The sequence below is a fragment of the Aotus nancymaae genome, unplaced genomic scaffold (genome assembly GCF_030222135.1).
Source record: "Aotus nancymaae isolate 86718 unplaced genomic scaffold, 86718_ANA_hifiasm-v0.15.2.pri h1tg000053l, whole genome shotgun sequence".
Taxonomy (NCBI): domain Eukaryota; kingdom Metazoa; phylum Chordata; class Mammalia; order Primates; family Aotidae; genus Aotus; species Aotus nancymaae.
This window is the reverse complement of record NW_026988467.1, coordinates 20,966,148-20,985,372: the sequence shown is the minus strand read 5'-3', so window position 1 is coordinate 20,985,372 and position 19,225 is coordinate 20,966,148. Positions and strand designations below refer to the sequence as shown.

The window sequence follows — 19,225 nt, the reverse complement described above, 5'->3', positions numbered from 1 at the left end:
TCATTACCTTTCGCCACCCCAGCCAGTGGCCCCCAGCCAACCACAAGCAGGAGGAATAAGGCCCCCTGGGAAAGAAAAAGAGTGTGTCTTTTTGGGTTCCATTCCCATTAAAACAGAAACAGGTTTGCAAAGCCAACAAAAAGCCCTGGCCCGTCAGACAGCAGCCATCAGATTAAGGAGGATTTATGGAGTGTGCGACTCCCAGGGTGGAGTCAGGGTTCTGGCTGGGAGATAACATCGCAGAGGCACACCGGCAGGGCCCCTCGGGCCCCCCGAACGGGGTGGGACGGGTAGGCCACCAGCATGCCGAGGTTCCCTCCTGTGTGAAATCAGAACTGTGTGCTGAGAAGCAGAGACAGCAGCCCGGAGGGAGACCATGGTGAGGGGTCCACAGGCAGCTTACCGCATTCCTCAGCCCCTTCAGGTCTGGGGTCTTCAACATGAGCGCATCAAACACCTCCTCAGTTTCCCTCCGCACATACAACAGAACTGAAAAGCAAGGGGCAGCTTTAGGGTTGCGAGGAAGATCATGTGACCAGGATCATCTCAGGGGCTGGAGAATCTGAAAACGTTACTGTAAGATGGATTTCTGCCAAGGGTCTGTGCCCACAGCCGGGCGGCACTTTGGCCAGCTCTGCAGATTCCCATGTGCCTTCTTAGGCTGTGCTGATGTGGTGGTGTCTGAATCCCTGCTCTACTACCTGCCAGCCAGGTGACCTTGCAAATGTGATTTTAACATCACGGAGCCTCATTTTATTTGTAGATGGAGGCTCTGCCCACTATTTCGTAGAGTCACTGTGGGAATTAATGACGGTGTCTGGAAATGCCAGGGACAGCGCACAGCTCAATTCATGGCTGCTGGAAGCTTTGAGCTTAGCTGCTAGTCAGTTGCTTTCTGATGGTCAACTACAGCTCCCAGAGGTTTGGGCTTGTTCCTCACCCCAAGAAGTCACAGATTTAGAGCGTCAAAGCAAGAAAGCCAGACATGAAAACCCCACTCTTCTTTCACCCCCCCATTAGAAAAAGTTGGGGAGAGGGGACTCGTCCAGCATAATGAGCCTGTTGACTATGCCAGCTGCCCAGGACGCCCACGTCCACACGCAGTCAGGAGACAGAAGCTGCCAGTCCTGTGTGGTCTCTCCAAGCAGCCTAAAGTGCCCTCCTTACCCCTACCCACAAGTCTTGACCTAAACCTAGCTCCAAGGGGTAAAGCAGCTCCTTGGGCCCTCCCCAGGAGGCTTTGGGAAAGCCTATGAGGGAGGCAGGAGCTGGGGTGGGCTCTGTGAGTAAATGGGGAGGGAGGGTGGGAGGTTACCTCTCTGAAGGTCGTCTTCCTTGGCCTGCTTGGAGGGCAAAGGCTCAAACTCCTCAGTGAAGGGCGAGCAGGTACGCTTCAGAGGCAGCCTGTGGGGATGGCAGTGGGGGAGCTTGTGAGGAACTTGGGGATCCCTAGAGGCTGAAGGACCCTGCTGGGCCTCCAGGGGCTCTAGAAATAGGGAAGAAAACACGAGGGTGGCTGCAAAGCAGAGGGACAGTGGGCAAAGCAGCAGGTCTGGAGTTGGACTGCCTGGGTTCAAATCCCAGCCCTGCCATGTACTAGCTATGTGACCTGGGTGAGTCTCTTAGCCCATCAGCGACCCCCTTAGCCCATCACTGACCCTGTCTATAAAATGGGATGATGAGAAAGCAACGAGAGCAGTACTTCATAGAGTGGTGTGAGGCCACAGGAGACCATGCTCACTGCCCTTAGAACACCGTGTGACGCACGGTAGGGCCTCAGTAAATGTGGTCTCATCATCATCATCATCATCGTTCTTTTTTAAAAAAAATCAGGTCAGATGTGAGACAGTGGGGGTGGAAGGATTGTGGGCTTTGGAGTAAGACAGACGTGGGCTCCAGTTCTGCTGCCGCGGCCTAACAGCTGTGGGACTAGAAGGCACTTCTCTTCTCTGAGCCTCAGTTTCCCTATCCGTAAAGTAGGGCAATAACCCTGCTCGCCTAACTCTGAAGCTGTTGTGAGGTGACAAGTGGCAACACAATTTGGGGTGAAAGCACTATGTGAAAAAGTACATTTTGTAGGGGAAGAAATTGATTACAACAACAAATGATCTTTTTTTTTTGAGAAGGAGTTTCGCTCTTGTTACCCAGGCTGGAGTGCAATGGCGCGATCTCGGCTCACGGCAACCTCCGCCTCCTGGGTTCAGGCAATTCTCCTGCCTCAGCCTCCTGAGTAGCTGGGATTACAGGCATGCATCACCATGCCCAGCTAATTTTTTGTATTTTTAGTAGAGACGGGGTTTCACCATGTTGACCAGGATGGTCTCGATCTCTTGACCTCGTGATCCACCCGCCTCGGCCTCCCAAAGTGCTGGGATTACAGGCTTGAGCCACCGCGCCCGGCCAACAAATGATCTTTATAAAGCACTTTCCCACTTATGAAGACTCCATATCCATGCTGCCCTCCTCTCAAGACTATTTCCTCATCTGACAAATGTGTAGGCGGAGGCTCAGAGAGGTAAAGGGGCTGCTCAGGGCACCAAGGCTGTGGCTGACAGAGGGAAGGACACGAAAGCCTTTCCTAGGCCAAAGTGCCAAGGGGCTCTGGCCCCAGCTAGGCCCCCAGAGGGCTGTGTTGGGGGAAGGAGATGGAGGGTTTTCATCCCCGCTCAGTCCTCCGGCATAGCTTCCCCTTTGCTTTCTGAGTCTACACCACCAGAGTCTTTTTCTTTCCCTTTTTACAAGCGGGTGTCTCGCCAGAGATTCGCCAACTTTTCACATAAAACAAACCCATAAAAACCCAGGAAGTTTCAGTGAGAAAGGAGCATAGCTCTAGCTTGGGGGCTGGGGGCAGAAGCTGGTGGCTTCCTCCTCTGGCCCCACACCCTCGCTTGCAAGGAGCAGAGAGAAAAGCAGGCTGGGGGCAGTGGGCATGGTGCAGAGGGCACGGGTGCGGAGGGAGGTGAGCAGCTGCTGCTCTCCATACCTGTTGGAGCTGCAGGGTCCTGCCGAGGGGACAGCCTGCAATGAAGCAGAAAAGACATTTTCCATCACACACAGGAAGATGAGGGGGCCCTCGGCTGCTGGAGGCTCTCTGGGAGGAATATTTTTTGGTGGGAGGTGGGGAGAATACTCTTACAACACCTTTCTAGCTGATTCTGCTCAGACAAGTGCCCTTAAGTGGCCTGAGATGCTGAAATCACCCATTCCAAGCTGGATGGGTCAGGGACTCAATGAACACACAGGAGATGCTAAAGCCACGTTGTCAGAGTGGAGTCGCACGGAGCCCCACCTGGGCCCCCGCATGCCCAGAAGGGCTGCGAATTACAGTTGGCTCTGCAGCAGTAACTAGGCAGTTGGAGCTGAGGGCAAAGGGGGTGAGGGGAAGAGGCCCTCTTTTTTTTTTTTGAGAAAGAGTCTCCCAGGCTGGAGTGTGGTCACGCCATTACAGCTCACTGCAGCCTCGACCTCCTGGGCTAAAGCAATTCTGCCGACTCAGCCTCCCAAGAGGCTAGGATTACAGGCGTGTGCCACTAAGCCTGGCCGGAGGCCCTCTTCTTGGACCCTACATTGTGCCTGGCACCTGTGTGGTCTGGAGCAGGCATCATCTAGTCTCGTGAGGTAAGAAGCTGAGGCCTAGAGAGGGCAGAGAGCCTTTAGAGATGACACACCCAGCAGGAGGCAGAGGTGGGGTTCAAGCTCAGGCTCTCTGTTCCTTACTGCTCGCTGCTCCCCTCTCCCAGGCTCACAGGTGCAGAGACGGGCCCCGCCCTCATCCCCCACAGGTTAGCTGTCAACCTGCCACAGGGGCCTTCACCCTGAGTGGTCATCTCCCTACTCAGGGCCTCTAGTTGGTGAGAGAGTGGGGAGAACCCAGAGAACAAGTTCCCACAGCCGCCCGTGCACCTGTGCTGTGAGGCCACAGTGCTGCTCCCAGGGCAGCAGAGAGAAGAGGGGTATAGTCAGTGCTCTGCGCCTGTGCCGAGCCCTCTGTCAGCTCCACTGTCTCCCTCATTGTTCTAAGTCAATACACTAAGCATGCCTAGTACACCAAGGTCCATGTGTATAAACATTCCTGCAGAAACTGCGCGGAGCTGTGTCCTTACAGGAAGGAAGTGCTCGGACTGTCTGGTAGGGAAGCACACAAGGAGACAGGCTCTGGGGTCTTGACCCTGCCATTGAATTGCTGTGGGACTGTGCCTGGGAAAGGGGCAGGTGCAGTCTCTCGGAGGACAGCTGTAACAGGGAACCCAGCCCACTCCTGGCTGCCAGGCGCTCAGCCCCGGCTACTTAAGAGGCAAAGCAGCTAGTGGGGAAAGGTGCGGATTCTGAACAGATGCCTCAGTCCAGATCCTGGCTCTGCCACTTACTAGCTGTGCAGTCTCATGAGGTTTTTTAACTCCTCTGTGCCTCCATTTCTACCTCATGAATCCAGGGAGACATTATTATTGACTTCATAGGGTTGTAGAGAAGGGTAGGGAAGGTGATGCTTGGGAAGTGCTTAGAGCCACACCGGGCACACAGTGAGAGCCACAAGTGCTGCCATGATAATTCCATGTGGCTGCAATCAAACTGGGAGTCAGATATCAGAAGCCTCCTCTTTGTGTGCCCTAAGCATGAACATTTCAATGGTTATGAAATCTGTTTCCTCATAACATTCTTCTCTTCAATATAATAGGTCACTGAAGCTATAGGACCATATATACATTTTGTAATCCCCTGGGATTCAATAAAGGTATTGAAACTGGCCAAATGGCAGGTGGCTCCCCACTGGTCTGTGCTAAGGCAAGCCCCACCCAGGAGCCGGACCCTCTTTTGGCTCCTCCCTCAGGCCCCACCCATTATGGCCTCACCCCTCCAGAGCGCTGCAGGCTGTTGAAGTGCACATTGGGGATGAACAGCACAGGCGGCGTCTCCAGGTCAGTCTCTGGCCGAAGGTAAGTAGTCTCATTGCCCCTGAAGCCCGAGAGCAGGCAGCCCTTGACTCCTGATGGGAGAAGGAAGCCAATGTGTCCCAAGGTCCCTCTACTCAGGTCCCTCCCACAGCGAGTCTCCATCTCTCCTTCCCACCAGCCCTGGACCCCCACTGACCACTGTTGCTGGAGTCGGGGCACTTGACCTTCCTCCGGAACTGCTTCCGCTCGTCATCGCGCATCTTTCTCTCAGCTCCCTGCAGGAGAAGCGAGAGGGTCACCAAGGGCCTGGGAGGGGCCGGCTACTATCACAGCTGCTGGTTTGCATCTTAAATATGGGCCAGGCTTCTGGTCCTTCTTTTTCTAGAGCAAGACCAGGAAATGGGAAGGTATCAGCACCTGGCCTAGCCCTGCTTGCCTGAGGTCAATACAGGCCATCAGAGAGGTAGACAGACAGAAGACAGAAAAGAAGAAACTCAGAGAGACAGAGAGATGGAGGAGTGGGGGTGTTGGAGGAAAGAGAGACGAAGAAGGAGGAGAGGGGATAGAAAAATAGAAACAGACACACACACCCAGAGAGGCTAGGAGGATGCATGGGTCAGGGCTTAGCCCTTCTACCTCCCCAGGCCCAGTGTAGGGTCTGCCCGTTCCAGCCACCTTGTCGCAGAAAATCTTGATTTGGCAGACAGCACGGTGTACCAGGTGCTCAGTGCCCGAGCCACAGTCATAGGTGTCAATCTGCAGGTTCAGGGGGACACCCTTCACCCCCTTTTGTGAGGAAAAGTCTGTGCTCAGACAGTTGACACCGATGAACACCTGGGGACAGAGGGGGCAGCTGGGTGAGTGGCCTGCCCAGGTGGCCAGTCCCACCATCCCACAGTGACCCTATTTCTCTAGCCGTCTGTGTGCCTGGGGCTCACCCTGAAGCCTCATGGGGCACCTAGAAGGCATGCATCAGCACTCCTTCACAGATGGGGAAGCTGATGCTCAGAGAGGTGGGCAACTTTCCCGAGGTGGCATGGGCGGTGTGTGGTGCAGCAGGGGTTTGAACCCAGGCTCACAGCCCAGGCTCTTCACCACTGTTGGTACGGCTTCCACTAGACTGCCAAGGGCAACCGAAGGTGGGGAGACTGTGGGGAATGTCAACAGTTCTTTAGGAGCTTAAGATCCAGAGCCTCATTTTTCTGCAACTTGGAAAAAGGAAGTGGAAAAGGGCCGAGTCCCCTGCCCCCAACACTGGGAGACCACTTTCCTGCTGACCCAGAGACACAGCCCCTCTCCACCCACCACCCACTCCAGCCATCGCAGGACCCTCTAGTGAGAGGTTCTTTCAGCTGATTTGATCCCACCCCACATACAGGAAGGGAGCCATCCTAGTCACCCCATCTTACAGCCAGGGAAATAGAAGCTCTAAGCAGGGCCGTAATTGCTGCCATTCCCCCAGAGAGTCAGGCATGGGGCATAACAAAGTGAGCTTGGCGGTGGGGCCGCCCACACCTATGGTGGGAAGCTGGGCTCTGCCACTCACTAGCCATATATGGCTTCGGACAAATCCTTTTACCTCACTGAGCCTCGGTTTCCTCGTCTGTGGAATGGGGATAATGAAACCTATCTTATGTGGCTGTGAGGGGGTGTAGGCTTGATATGTTGTGAGTGTTGCCACGAGAGGGACAGCTGGAAGTCTCATCCCAAAGCCTATGCCCAACTGATGGCCGCCTGGGGTCAGTCTCAGCTGGGCAGACCCTGGCAAGGTTACCTGGTGATCGTCCTTCTGTGGGGCTCATGGGAACAGCCCCCTACCCCTACACCACAGGCTGGCTCCTGGTCTTTGGAATGTTACCTTTGGAAATGACCCTGACCCAAACAGGATGTGAGATATGTGTCTAAGCAGACCCCCTTCTTTCCCTGGCTGTGGGGACCAGGCCCCCAGGCACATGCCAGACATACCACCCCCTCAGCCAGCTCAGCCCTCCCACAGCCCCCACCCAGCTCTCACCTGAGAAAGACCCAAGCCTGGGGGCTTAAGAGGCTGTGAGAAAATCCCCACCGAAACCCATCTCTTCCTTCCCATGAAACTCCCCACCTGCCTGAACCGGAGGCCCCAGCTCCTCCTCCAGCCCCCAGTGTCTGTGTGAATAATAATAATCCCTGCCTTTGTGCTCCCTTTGTGTTTTTTCAGCTCCTGCACCTCCATCTTCTCCAGGCAACCTGGCCATCCCCAGAGGCAGGCAAGGAGGCAGGGGTTAGCTCCCCAGCCTGTCCAGAAATGCCCCTGAGATGAGCTAGACCCGACCCTGGTGAGTGAGGTAAGCCTGGTCCAGGGAGGGGAAGGGACAGGCCGAAGGTACCCAGCTCCCGACTCCCACACCAGCACCTCTCCACCATGCCGGCTCTCTAAACAGCAAACCAAGGCACGGCGAGGCCCACGAGCACACAGCAAGCCCGCGGCTAGGCTCAAGCACTGAGGCTGGAAGAATCTTAACGGCTTAACTACTGGCGTGAAAACATCACCAGAGGCTCCATCTCTCAGGCCCCTCCAGTTTGTAGACATGCACGATCTTGTGGGAGCTGCACTCCAATCCTAGCAGGCAGGTGACTGTTCTCATGTTTATGGGCTCAGAGAAGTGAGGCAACTGGGATTCGAGCCCTCATTCACCGGACTCCTTCGCATTTCTCCCGCATGCGACATTCTGCGCTGGCTAAGAAGTCAGGAATCCTGGGTGCCCCCAGTGGCTTGCTTGCTGTGTGACCATGCGGAAGCCTCAGTTTTCCCATCTGGTAAATGGGTGGACTGGAGTAATAACAATAGCCACCATGTTTGGGCCAGGTGTGTGCTCTACCTGTTACTTGTCTCACCTGCTCCTCACTACAACCTACCAGTTGGGACTATGATTCCACTCCTACTTCATAGTCAAAACAACTGATGCTCAGAGGGACTAAGGCACTGGTCCAAAGTCACACCCAGCCTGCCTGGCTCCGAGCCTGAGCTCCCACACCACACTGTGTCCTGTGTCTTCCATGGGTGCCCACATTGGAGCAAATGCCACGATCCTAGGTGCTAGGATCGTGCCTCTTCCCCAGAATAGGCACTTCCGGGCAGCCCAGTCCTATCCCAGTCACTGCCCCCAGCACTGACCTTGGCCTCTTCATTTATGTTCCACACAAAGGACAGCGCGTTATAGGCCACCTCCTCAATGTGCTCCACGGTGTTGAAGTTTTCTTTGCAGTCAGCTGAAACCACAGGAGACCAGGAGAATCAGGAAGGAAGGGATGTGGGGCCACGTTGGGAGGGAGGCATTAAAAACTGGACCTCACTCTTGGCAGGGGCATACGTCCTCTCCCCTGTGAACCACACTTCAATCCAGGGAGGAAAAGGGATTTCTGTGCCCTGGACTGCAGATGTAGAAACAGGTCCAGCCTGAGAAGCAGATCTGCCAAAGCCCCAGAGGGAATCCCAAGCTTTGCCAATAGGCTCATCATCCTGGGGGTGGAGGTTATGCTTTTCATGAAGCCGCAGCAATGGCAGTATGGTAAAAACAACAGCAATAGGGCAATAGCAGTAGCAAAAGTAGTAGTACTAGCAAGTAGCATTTCTTCAACACTTGCAATGTGGTAAGCCCTCAGTGAATCCTCACAACTATGCTATGAATATTCAGTTTATATATGAGGAAAACAAAGCTCAGAGAGGTTTGGTTACTTGACTAAGGTCTCTTGGCTAATAAAAGGCAGAGCAAGGGCTGGCGCTCAGATCTGTCTAGCTCCTGAACCCATGCTCCTCACTATTCTGCTATCCAGCCTCTCAGACGAGTCATTAAACAGTCCCCTATGTGTATCATGTTCTCCAGTGCACAGAGCTCCAAAGCAGAAATCAGCACCACAGGCAGGCAAGGCAGCTGGCCTCAGCCCATTTGAGAGTTGAACAAACTGAGGCTCAGGAAGGTGAGGTGACACAGGTCACACAGCCAGGAAGGGAGTGTTGGAGCAAAAAGCTGAAGACTTGAGGGTGGGCTGCGCCTCCCACCTGTTTCAGGGCTAGGGACAGGGACCAGATGGCACACATAGGGAGCCTCTGCTCTGCCCCTACCTGCTGAGAGAGCCCGAGGGTGGTGCTGTGTTGTGCCTCGGGCCTTCCAAACCACCTGTTGCCTGCACCTTATCTTGTGTATTTGTGTCTTCATCAGCCCCCTGATGGGGACAAACAGGCCAGCATTTCAGGGCCTATTTATCTGACACTGCTAGGGTTCCCAGGGCCCTGTTTATCCCAAAGCAATACAGAAAAGAGGCCACAGCTTCTAGTCAATAGATGCAAATCCTTGCAAACCCCACAGTGTGTGACCTGGAGACAGAGGGCAGAGCGGGGTGGGGAAACAGGCGTGAGCAACAAAGAGGCCTGATTGGTGCGGGGGCAGGGAGAGAGAGGAGCTGGCATGGAGGCTTGAGAAGGCTCTCACCCACATCGATGACCCGCTGCTTGGCAGTGGGTTGCCGGGAATGCCAGTGCTTCCAGAAGCGCAGCTGCTCTACCGGGACCTTCTCATTGTCGAAGACAACCATCACCACACTCTGCAAGCACAGTTGGTCACAGTCACTCCTGGCCTCTTCCCAGGGCCTGGGTCCAGTGGCCTGCCCTTTTGCCTCGGTTTCCCCAACCCCATGGCAATGGGCTGTTATCAAACAACCTTTCCCCAGGGTCTGTGGCTAGCCAAGGAGGAAGTACATCTTGCCCATTCCACCCCTTCCAAAACTGCTTCAGGCCAACGCACCTTGACTTTGTTGGAGGACAAGGCAAGGCCTTTGCCACCTGCTGGGGTCCTCAAGGTGACGGGGTAGAACTGGCCCTTATTGAGGTAGGCCATGGGTGACTCTCCTGACTTGATGTGGATGGCTTTGGGGGAGCCCAGGGTGTATTCAAAGTCACTGCAGGGAGGAGGGAGAGGACAGTGAGGCCAGGCTCCCAGGCAGGAAGTATCCCAGAGGGCAGTGGGGCAGGAGGCCCGAGGCTATGTTATAGACTTGCTATACGACCTTGGAAAATAACTTTACTTCCTTGGGCCCCAGTTTCCTCAATTTGGGGGTTCTCTTTAATGGCTTTATTGAGCCACAATCCTGCTGAATAATGAGGGCCCAGTGAAAATTAGAGAGACCCATGAAGGGTGACAAAGCCAGGGGAAACTAAGGATAAAAGAACCTCAGTTTTCTGATAGGGTACGAGTTCTGAGCTCCCCATCACAGCTCAGGAATGGGATGTGGAAATCATTATCTCTCCCTCTATCTATCTGCCTTCACCCCCCACTTACTCATTGATTGTGCCTGCTATGCTCTGGGACACTGTGGGGCTCTGTCTGCAGCCTCCTGCCCACTGCCCAGGTGTTTGAGGGTCCAGGGAGACCAAGTTACCTTTTGAGGCTGGAGTAGTCCTCTGGACATGGGGGTTCCGGGGATGTTTTCAGGATATCTGGGAAGAGCATCGACTGCAGAGAAACACAGTCCCAAGAGAATAAATGGTCACATTCACTCTGGGGAGCCTCAGCCCAAGGTTGTGCATACAGCTATGCAGGTTGTACAGTATACAACTTGGAAAACGGTACATGGCAACCCTGTCTCAACTCTAGGACTCTTTCCCCCATGGATTCCAAAGCTCTGACCTGTTCACTATCTTCTCTCCTTCTGTACATGCACACACATATCTATGCTATGGGGGAATGGGGGTCGACCCTCACCTCCTGTGGGTCATCTTTGAAGGTGCTGTCTGGCTGCCAGCGCTGGGTGGGTGGCACCCCATGAATGCTCTCAAACAAGGAGTTGAGGGAGCCATTATCATACATATCACTGGTGGGCAACAGGTAGCTGTCCACAGAGCTGGCCTCCAGCTTGCTGGGGCCTGCAGGGAGCGGTGCTGCCTTGCCAGAGGTGGGCAAGGCCCCCTCCAAGCTCATCAGGTTATTCTTCTTGAGCAAATCTGGGTACTCTGGGGTTCCAGACACATTCTCTGTCAGGAATTTCATGAGATGTGTGGGGCTTTCAAGGGGGGTGAGGTCCGTCTCATATTCCATGCCATGATAGTACCTGGGGAGAAAGAAAAGGGGCTGAGTATACTTCTCTCTGGGGGCAGTGGGGGGGTCCTTGGCTAGAGTGAAAGACAACTGACATGCTGGTCTTAGATCCAGTGTCATGTTTAGGCCCACCCAACAGGCATGAAACAAGACACTGTGGCAGCCCACTTGGCCATAGGGTTGAGCAGGGAGGTGTTGAGAATGGAACCAAGTACAGGCTGAGGGTTAAGGGAGCAACATCAGTTTTATCCATTACAGTATTTGTTAATTAAAAAAAAAAAAAAACCTGAAAGTTTAATCATTTATTTATTAGCCAAAGTCAAATGTCCCTGTGCCAAAATGTCCCTACTTCAAAACAACTGTATTGAGTCAACCCCGGGGAAGTGTGTACAAGGTAGGGAGGGTGGGACAAATGTGTATCTGTGAGTACAGTTAACACGTTTAGAAAAAGGTCTGGAAGGATGTACCCCAAACTGTTAAGGGGGGAGAGAAGGGTGCTGGATTCCAGGAAATCTTTTTACTTTATACATTTCTGTAGAATTGGAACTTTTGCAAGAAACTGGTGGTGCTTTTGTAATCAGAAGATTAATGACATTTTTTAAAATTAGTTTTGAGAAATGTCCCCATGTACCCAAACCCACTGTTCCTGGCAGTGGAGGGGATGGGCCCTGAGCCAGCCGCAGGCCCAGGCTGTGTGACTAGAAGAGCTGCAATGCCTGTTTGGATTTTCCAGGCTTCCCAGCAGAGGCCCTACAGGGTCATTTGTGAGAAGTCACCTGATTGGCCAGGAAGGAGAAAGTGGAGAAAGAGGGGCAAGGTCTTCCCGGTGCCCATCTAGCAGTGAGCATGGCCTGGGCAGCTTTCCAAAGGAAAGGAACGCCAATGCCATGGGGTGTTAATGCCAGGCAGAGGCCCAGCAGGCCAGAGGAAGTATAGGAACCCAGATGTCCCTCCTCCACCCAGGCCTCCCTCCCCAAGAGGCTGTGGGGCTGCAGGGGAGAGGGTTTTGGAAGAGGAAAGAAAAGCTACCTCCAGGGCTTCTCTATTACTATGGCTTTGAAGTTTGTTTTCAGTAAACTCCAGCCCACATGGCCTACAGGCATCTGGGATATGTTTGTGTGTGTGTGTCTGTGTGTGCATGTGTTTGTGTGTTTTCAAACAGAGTTTCATTAGTACTTTCAAGAGCCCTAGGCTCTTCAGCCTTCACTGGCCCCTTCCAAAATATTTTAAAATACCTTTAATAAGTGCATTGGTACAAAGACAAATATAATCCAAGTTAAATTATATTGATTTTTTTTTTCCTTTGAATTCTAAAAGAAATTGAAACACTATCATGGACCCCAAAATGTGTTGTGGGCCCTCAGCACCAGGCCTCCTGTGCCTAATGGATAAGTCAAGCCTGTGTGGAAGAGGCCCCAGGTGGAGGTGGGGAAGGGCAAAGAGGCAGAGGGTGTTGGCAAGCCTCACCTCTTTCCTTGGTCATTCCTGCCCCCAGTGCTGGAGGACAATATCCGCTTCTCCTTGGGACCCTGAAAGGAGAGAAAGGAAGGATTTATGCATAGCTGTTGGCTAAGGTTTTGCTAGTAGGAGCCTCAACCCCCTCCTGCAGCTTTGGCCAGGCAGGGGAGTAAACTTGGTGATATGGCTTGGCTGTGTCCCCACCCAAATCTCATCGTGAACTGTTGTTCCCATAATCACGTGGGAGTGGGAAGTAATTGAATCATGGGGCACTTACTCCCTTGCTGCTGTTCTCCTGATAGTGAGTGAGTTCTCATAATGTCTGATGATTTTATAAGGGGGCTTTCCCCCTTTTGCTTGGCACTTCTCCTTGCTGCTGCTGCCATGTGAAGAAGGGCATGTTCGCTTCCCCTTCCGCCATGATTATAAGTTTCCTGAGGCCTCCCCAGCCATGCTGAACTGTGAGTCAATTAAACCTCTTTCCTTTATAAATTATCCAGTCCTGGGTATTGTCTTTATTAGCCACGTGAGAACAGACTAATACACTTGGTCACTAGAAAAGCCTCCAGTCCTTTCCACTGGCTGGAGCTCTAGCCATGTTTACTCTGAGCCCCAAGTCAGGGAGTGGGAAGAAGAACCTCAAGCTTAGTAGTTAAGGGGCATGAGATTTGTAGTCAGGCAGGCCTGGTGTAAGTCCTAGAAATGCCACTTGAAAGTGCACTGTGACTTTGGATAAAGGACTACACCTCTCTGAGACTCAGTTTCTTCATATGTCAAGTGAGTGGTTATAATACCTACTTAAAGGGGATTATGAATATTTGCTTATAAAAAATAATCACTTTTTTAACAGAGTACTTCTTATGGACTAAGCCTTATACTAAGTGCCTTCTAGTCTCTAATTTAACCCTCACAACCACTCTGAGATGGTTACTAATATCATCATCACTCTATGGATGAGAAAACAGGGGCTCAGAGAGACTCTATCATCTTAGTACTTAGAAGCATGGATTCTGAATCCAGATTTCTTGGGTTCAGTTCCCAGGCCTACCACATACTAGCTGTGCGACCCTACACAAGTCCCTTAACCTCTCCATTCTTCATATCCTCATCTGTATAGAGATCATAATATAACACCAACCTCAGGGATCATTTTGAGTACTCAGAACAGCACCTAGCACATGGAGAGCACTATATAAATCTGACCTTTCACAAGTATAATTATAATATTGTTATATCTTAGAACATTCTAATTCATTTGTTTCTAAGGTTGATACAGCTAGAACCAGGACCCCAACTCAGCACAGCCTCCAAAGCCTGGGCTCCTAATCACACCCCATGAGAGTATGAAGGAAGGTGCCTGACGCAGTGGTGGACATTCAGTAAGAAATTGTAAGTGGTTGCCTTTAGCACTATATTACCCAAAGCCACATTTGTGGCAGGACTAGGTCTCAAACTCCCGACTTAGTGCTCCTTCTGCACCATCAGCCCATGTCCTCACCGTCCAGGGGGCTGCTCTGAATCCAGAGTGCTCTGGGATGGGGAGGCCAGGGCAGGTGTATCTCATCAAGACACTGTACTTTGCTAAAACCAGTATTATCGGTGTCACCTTCAGAGCCTCTCTTCTACCATCCTGGCTCTGGAATGGCTTCTCGTCAAGGGAACATGGTGTTGGATTGTATTTTATGGTCCATTCTCAACCTATAAATCCCAAGCTGGAGTTTGAAACCTAGACCTAGAATTCTGGCTCCTACCATGGCCCCAAGCCGAGGCAGCCATTCAAATGCCTCTTCCATCGACCTGGGCTGAACACTCTTTGGATGCTACCCGTCTTCTGGGGAGGAGGGAGGGCAGGGCAACCAGACCACTCCAGAAGGAGAACCAAAGCTAGTAAGTTTGAGGTCCTATGTAAAAGGCGGCTTTAAATCTTCAAGTTCAGAGCCAGTTATCTCAACAATTGGCTAGTTGTGTGCCCTCATCCCCCAATCTAGGACAGTTTCTTGGAGCAGTTGCCCAGCCCAGGGACAGCAAGTCAGTTTGCTATCTTGTGACAATCCAGACGGATGGGTAGGGCCTGCCTGGACTACTACATTGACAAAGATTCTGCACCCTCCTGTGCCCTTCATGAGAATGCAGGCTGCAATCCATTAGCAATGTCTGGCGCAGGCACCAGGGGTGGGAAGGGGGCTGTGTCATGCGTTATACCCCCGTGATTCCTGACTGGTCCAACCTCTACTTATCAGATATGGGAAGCCTAATTCCTGTTCTCAGGAGTCAACAGTCTCCCAGAGTAAAGGCCAAGGTCCTGGAAGTAGTTAGAGAACAGTAAAAGACGTAATGGCAGCTGGAGTAGGAAGGACAGGAGAGGAGAGATAAGGTGGCAGATGGCTTCTAAGAGAAGGTGGGCCTTGGGCAGGAACCCAAAGGAAGGGAATGGGTTAAAGAGCAGATGGTACCCTCCAGGTGGTGGGGCTGGACCAGGTGCGTGGGGATGACAGGGAAACGTAAGAGCCGAGGGACAGAGCCAGAAAGAAGATGGAGGAGTATGAGAGCGTTGCTGTCTTGGAACATGCTTAGACCAGGCAAGGGGTGGGTCAGGCACCATCCACTCGATCCGCATGTGTCATCTACTATGCGGCAGGCTGTATGGTATGCTGAGGACTCGGTAATGATCCTCCAGTAGCTCAGTCTCGTGGGGAAGATGGGAAAAAATAAATGCGTAAACAGCAAGCTTCTAAGCATCCTTGATAGCATCAAGGAAAATGATGGTGGTTTCTGAGGGCACCCAGGTAAGGAGGCCTCCCCTCCAGTGAGTGAATGAAGTAACATTTAAGCTTAGACCCAAAGCTCAGAGTAGGGCTTAGCCATGGAAAGGGAGGGTGCCAGGCAGAGGGAACAGCATGTGCAAAGGCCCAGAGATGAGGGGCTGGGGTGGTCATGGTGGCCTGCTGAGCCATGAGGCCTGAAAGTGAAGACACCCATTCAGTTAGAAGGGTCATCCCCAGAGGGGGCGGGCATACCATATAGTAATCATATAGGAAGCTCAAGGCCGCAACGCTGTCGTCGTCTCCATTGACTCTCATCATGGCCTTCGTGGCAGCTGTCAAGGGGTTTTCTAGGTATGTCTTCCAGGCCTCATCCTCACTAGTGTAAGAGAACTTCTGCAAGTTGACTGGGTCGTTCTTTAGCAGCCGCACAGACCTAAAACTGAATGCAAATAAGAGGGTCAAATTTAGGCTATCCCAGAGGAAGGTCCATGAATGGGCAGCCACGGGCCAATGCCCAGGAATTCAGTTATTCGCTTTGAAAACGTGAAACTGCCTCTTCTGCCACCATTAGGCAGTGTGGGGCAGCAGAATGGACACAAACTCTGGAGCTAGATCAATTCCAAATGTTGCCATGTAGGCACTGTTGACCTAGGCCTTAGTTCCCTCATCTACAGCATGAGGGTCATCATCCTGATCTTCAAGACTGCAGAGTGGATTCAATAAAATACTTTCAGAGTATTTTTTTGAGTATACTTTCTCTTATTCAAAGAGAATTCGTGCCATGAATGGGAAATGCCACTGACAAGCTGCAATGGGATAAGGATAAAATTTCCAGATAACCCATCATGAGTTCTACTGAAGAAATTGTCCTCAAGACTATGAAAGGCACAGAAGGCTGTAGATCATTTCAAGTCTGGGAGAAAGTATGGTCTATGACAGAGAGAGCCAGGGCGAGTAAGCTCTTAGGCAGAACCTGGTCCTGGGAAATGGCATTTCAGACCAATTTTATTGCAGAGTTTCAAGCAGCTGCTCAGAAGCCAGGAATTGGAGTTGAAGGCGTCAGGGCACACAGAAGCAGGCAGGACCTGGGTACTGGTGCTGAGAAACTTGGACAAATGCAAGGCATTATATAGGTCAAGAGACAAGGCACAAGGGCTCAAAGGAAAGAGATCGGGAAAGGCTTTTTGGAGCAGGCAGACATTTTAGTTGGGGAAACTCAGCACTGGGGATTATTTTACTCAGCAATGGGGGGAAGGAGCAGGGACATAACACATGCAAATAATGAGAATGTTAAAAATAATAGCTATTCTTTATTGAATACTGACCATGAGTTAGGTACTAGCTAAGCACATTTCATAAATTACATGTTACTTGCAACAGCCCTGCAAGGCAGATACTATTATTATTCTTATCTTATAGTGGAGGAAACTAAAGCTCAGATAAGTTGAGAATTGTCCAAGGTCCCAGTAAGTGAGTGGCCAAGAGGGGATTCAAGCTCCTGAAAGGTGATGCAATGGTACAGAATAATGTTCTCAAACTTCAGCTGCATGAGAATGACTTGGAAGGCTTGTTAACATACAGATCACTTTCACGGCAGGGTGACTATAACAAAGAACAATGTAGTGTATACTTCAAGATAGCTAGCAGAGTAGATTTTTTTATGTTATCATCCCAAAGAAATGATAAATATTTTAAATGGGCCCAGCGCAGTGGCTCACGCCTGTAATCCCGGCAATTTGGGAGGCCAAAGCAGGCGGATCATGAGGTCAAGAGATCGAGACCATCTTGGCCAACATGGTGAAACCCTGTCTCTACTAAAAATACAAAAAATTAGCTGGGCATGGTGGCACGTGCCTGTAGTCCCAGCTACTTGGGAGGCTGAGGCAGGAGGATCGCCTGAACGCAGGAGGCAGAGGTTGCAGTGAACAAAGATCATGCAACTGCACTCCAGCCTGGTGACACAGCAAGACTCCATCTCAAAAAACAAACAAACAAATATTTAAAGTGATAAATATGGCAATTATCCTGATTTGGTCATTATACAATGTAAAGGCGCATTGAAATCCCACACTGTATTCTATAAATATGTACAATTATTATGTGTCAATTATTTAAAAAATAATTTAAAAACACACAGATTGCTGGGCCCCGCCCCTGGAGTATGTGATTCCTTGGCTCTGGGTGGCTGAGAATGTGCATTTCTAGTAACTTCGCTGGTGCTGCTGATGCTGGCAGTCTGGGGACCACATTTTGAGGAATCATTGGTTACTGCACATGCTCTTAATCACAAACAAGGCACAGAAGCAGAAATGTTCTGGCTGTGTTCAATTTAGAGCAAAGAATGTATGAAGATGGGGTGGTCCAGGCTATGAAGAGAGAACCCCAGAGATGAAGTGGGCACTGACTGATTTCCTGGGGCCCCAGTGCCTCCCTTTCTACATGAGCCAGGCAGGATCTCCCATGTTAGAGACCTAAGAACAATGCCAGCTGCCATTTACTATAATGCATATGAATGTTCTCCGTTCATTAGCACTGTTTCTTATAAGGACACTACAAGGTAAGGATCATTTGCTTCATCTGTTAAGATAAAGGAACCCGAGTCTTGGAGAGAACAAGAAAATATCCAGGGTCATCCAGCTGGTTCACGAGACAACTGGTATTTCAGCTGAGCCTTATTGAGCACAAAGGCACACACTTGCCACTCAGCCACACTGCTTTTCCATTGCTGCAGGAGTGCAATCTTTATCACAGCAGAAAACTGTGTTTGTGGTAAAACTGCAGCACGGTGGCAGACTAGTGGGTGGGCAGAGACCCCTGCAAACATGTGCGGGAAGTACCTTCCCACTACCTGGTCACTTGGGCCCATATCCTCACACTCCAGTGGGCACAGCAGGCCAGGCCATACCTAGGCACACAGGAGGCGGCAGCTCTCCCAGGGGCTTCATCCAGGACAGTGTCTCCCATCCCACCGGGCCCTGGGGTGTGAGGAGTTGGGCTCTGAGAGGAAGGGAGGTGGAGCTGTCACACAGGAAAGAGAAATGACAGAAACTTTCCTGTTCTAGGGGTGCGGAGAGCAGGAGGCACACCCTGAGTTTCTGTGGCTATAAATCAAGGGGCCTCAAGGAGAGGCGAGAAGAGGCCCCTCCTCATTGCCTCCTGGGCCTGGGGTTTAGAGGAATTTACAGAGCAGGTCCAGAGTGGCCACCATCGCTGTCTGCCCAGCCCTGAGCTCATGGAAACTCTCAACCAACCAGGCATGTGCAAAGCAGGGAAATGCCTGATGGATCCACCCCCTGGGTCAGTGGGGACCACCAGTGCTTAGCACTGTCCCTCATTTGTAAACAAGTCTAATAAAAGCACCCACCGCATAGCATCATGAGGATTAATATATCAGCACAAGAAAAATGCTTAAAACTGTGCCTGGCACATAATAAATGTGGAATTCATACAAGCCATCACCGTGTTCCAGTTCAGCTTGGGGGTAAGACATTGAGGGGTTGCAGAGTGGTAGAAGACATGGTTACTATGCAAGTCAGTGGCAGGCCTGGGCCTGGAGCCCCAGTCTGCCGACTCTAGGGGATGACCATTATCAGCTTTGATGCTGGGAGTTACCTTACCCTTTAAAAAAGATAAATTTTAGAAGGCAACAATAAAGTGACTCTGAAACAAAAGAACAGACAATGTTTGCTGTTCACCTGGGTGGTTCTTCTGGCCTATGAGGTCTCCAGTCTATCCTGTTGGGATCCCAAAGTCTAATTCCTTGATAAACAACAGCTTCTGTGCTTTAAACACTTACCACTGGCAAACATAGTGCCATCCATTTTTGTGTGTCATCTCATCTACTCCACACAATAGCCCTGAGAGACAGGAATGATCGTCTCCTTTTACAGGAGGGGAAATTGAGACTCAAATAGATGCTATCACCTGCTCAAGGTCACTTAGCCAGTAAGTGATGGTGGCTCAACTTGAACTTGGAGCTGTTGGACTATACAGTACAGTACTCAACCTCACTGCTAGTCTCTTTTCTAGATGTGTTTCC

The 19,225-nt window shown here is 51.3% G+C and overlaps 1 protein-coding gene across 4 annotated transcripts in view; it reads right to left on the bottom strand.

Annotated features, from left to right (window-relative positions):
* Positions 1–19,225, bottom strand: part of GRHL3 (grainyhead like transcription factor 3) — a 44,978-nt gene that overhangs the window by 17,012 nt on the left and 8,741 nt on the right. For all 4 annotated transcript variants that reach the window (XM_012439964.3, XM_012439965.3, XM_012439963.3 and 1 more), the window contains exons 2-14: positions 15,439–15,625; positions 12,431–12,492; positions 10,631–10,976; positions 10,308–10,381; positions 9,674–9,827; positions 9,362–9,473; positions 8,047–8,141; positions 5,568–5,726; positions 5,089–5,167; positions 4,851–4,984; positions 2,984–3,018; positions 1,316–1,404; positions 404–489 (exon numbers count right to left, since the gene is read on the bottom strand). In XM_012439964.3, coding sequence (XP_012295387.2) covers positions 404–489; positions 1,316–1,404; positions 2,984–3,018; positions 4,851–4,984; positions 5,089–5,167; positions 5,568–5,726; positions 8,047–8,141; positions 9,362–9,473; positions 9,674–9,827; positions 10,308–10,381; positions 10,631–10,976; positions 12,431–12,492; positions 15,439–15,625 — 1,612 coding nt within the window. The remainder of the gene's footprint in view (positions 1–403; positions 490–1,315; positions 1,405–2,983; positions 3,019–4,850; positions 4,985–5,088; positions 5,168–5,567; positions 5,727–8,046; positions 8,142–9,361; positions 9,474–9,673; positions 9,828–10,307; positions 10,382–10,630; positions 10,977–12,430; positions 12,493–15,438; positions 15,626–19,225) is intronic.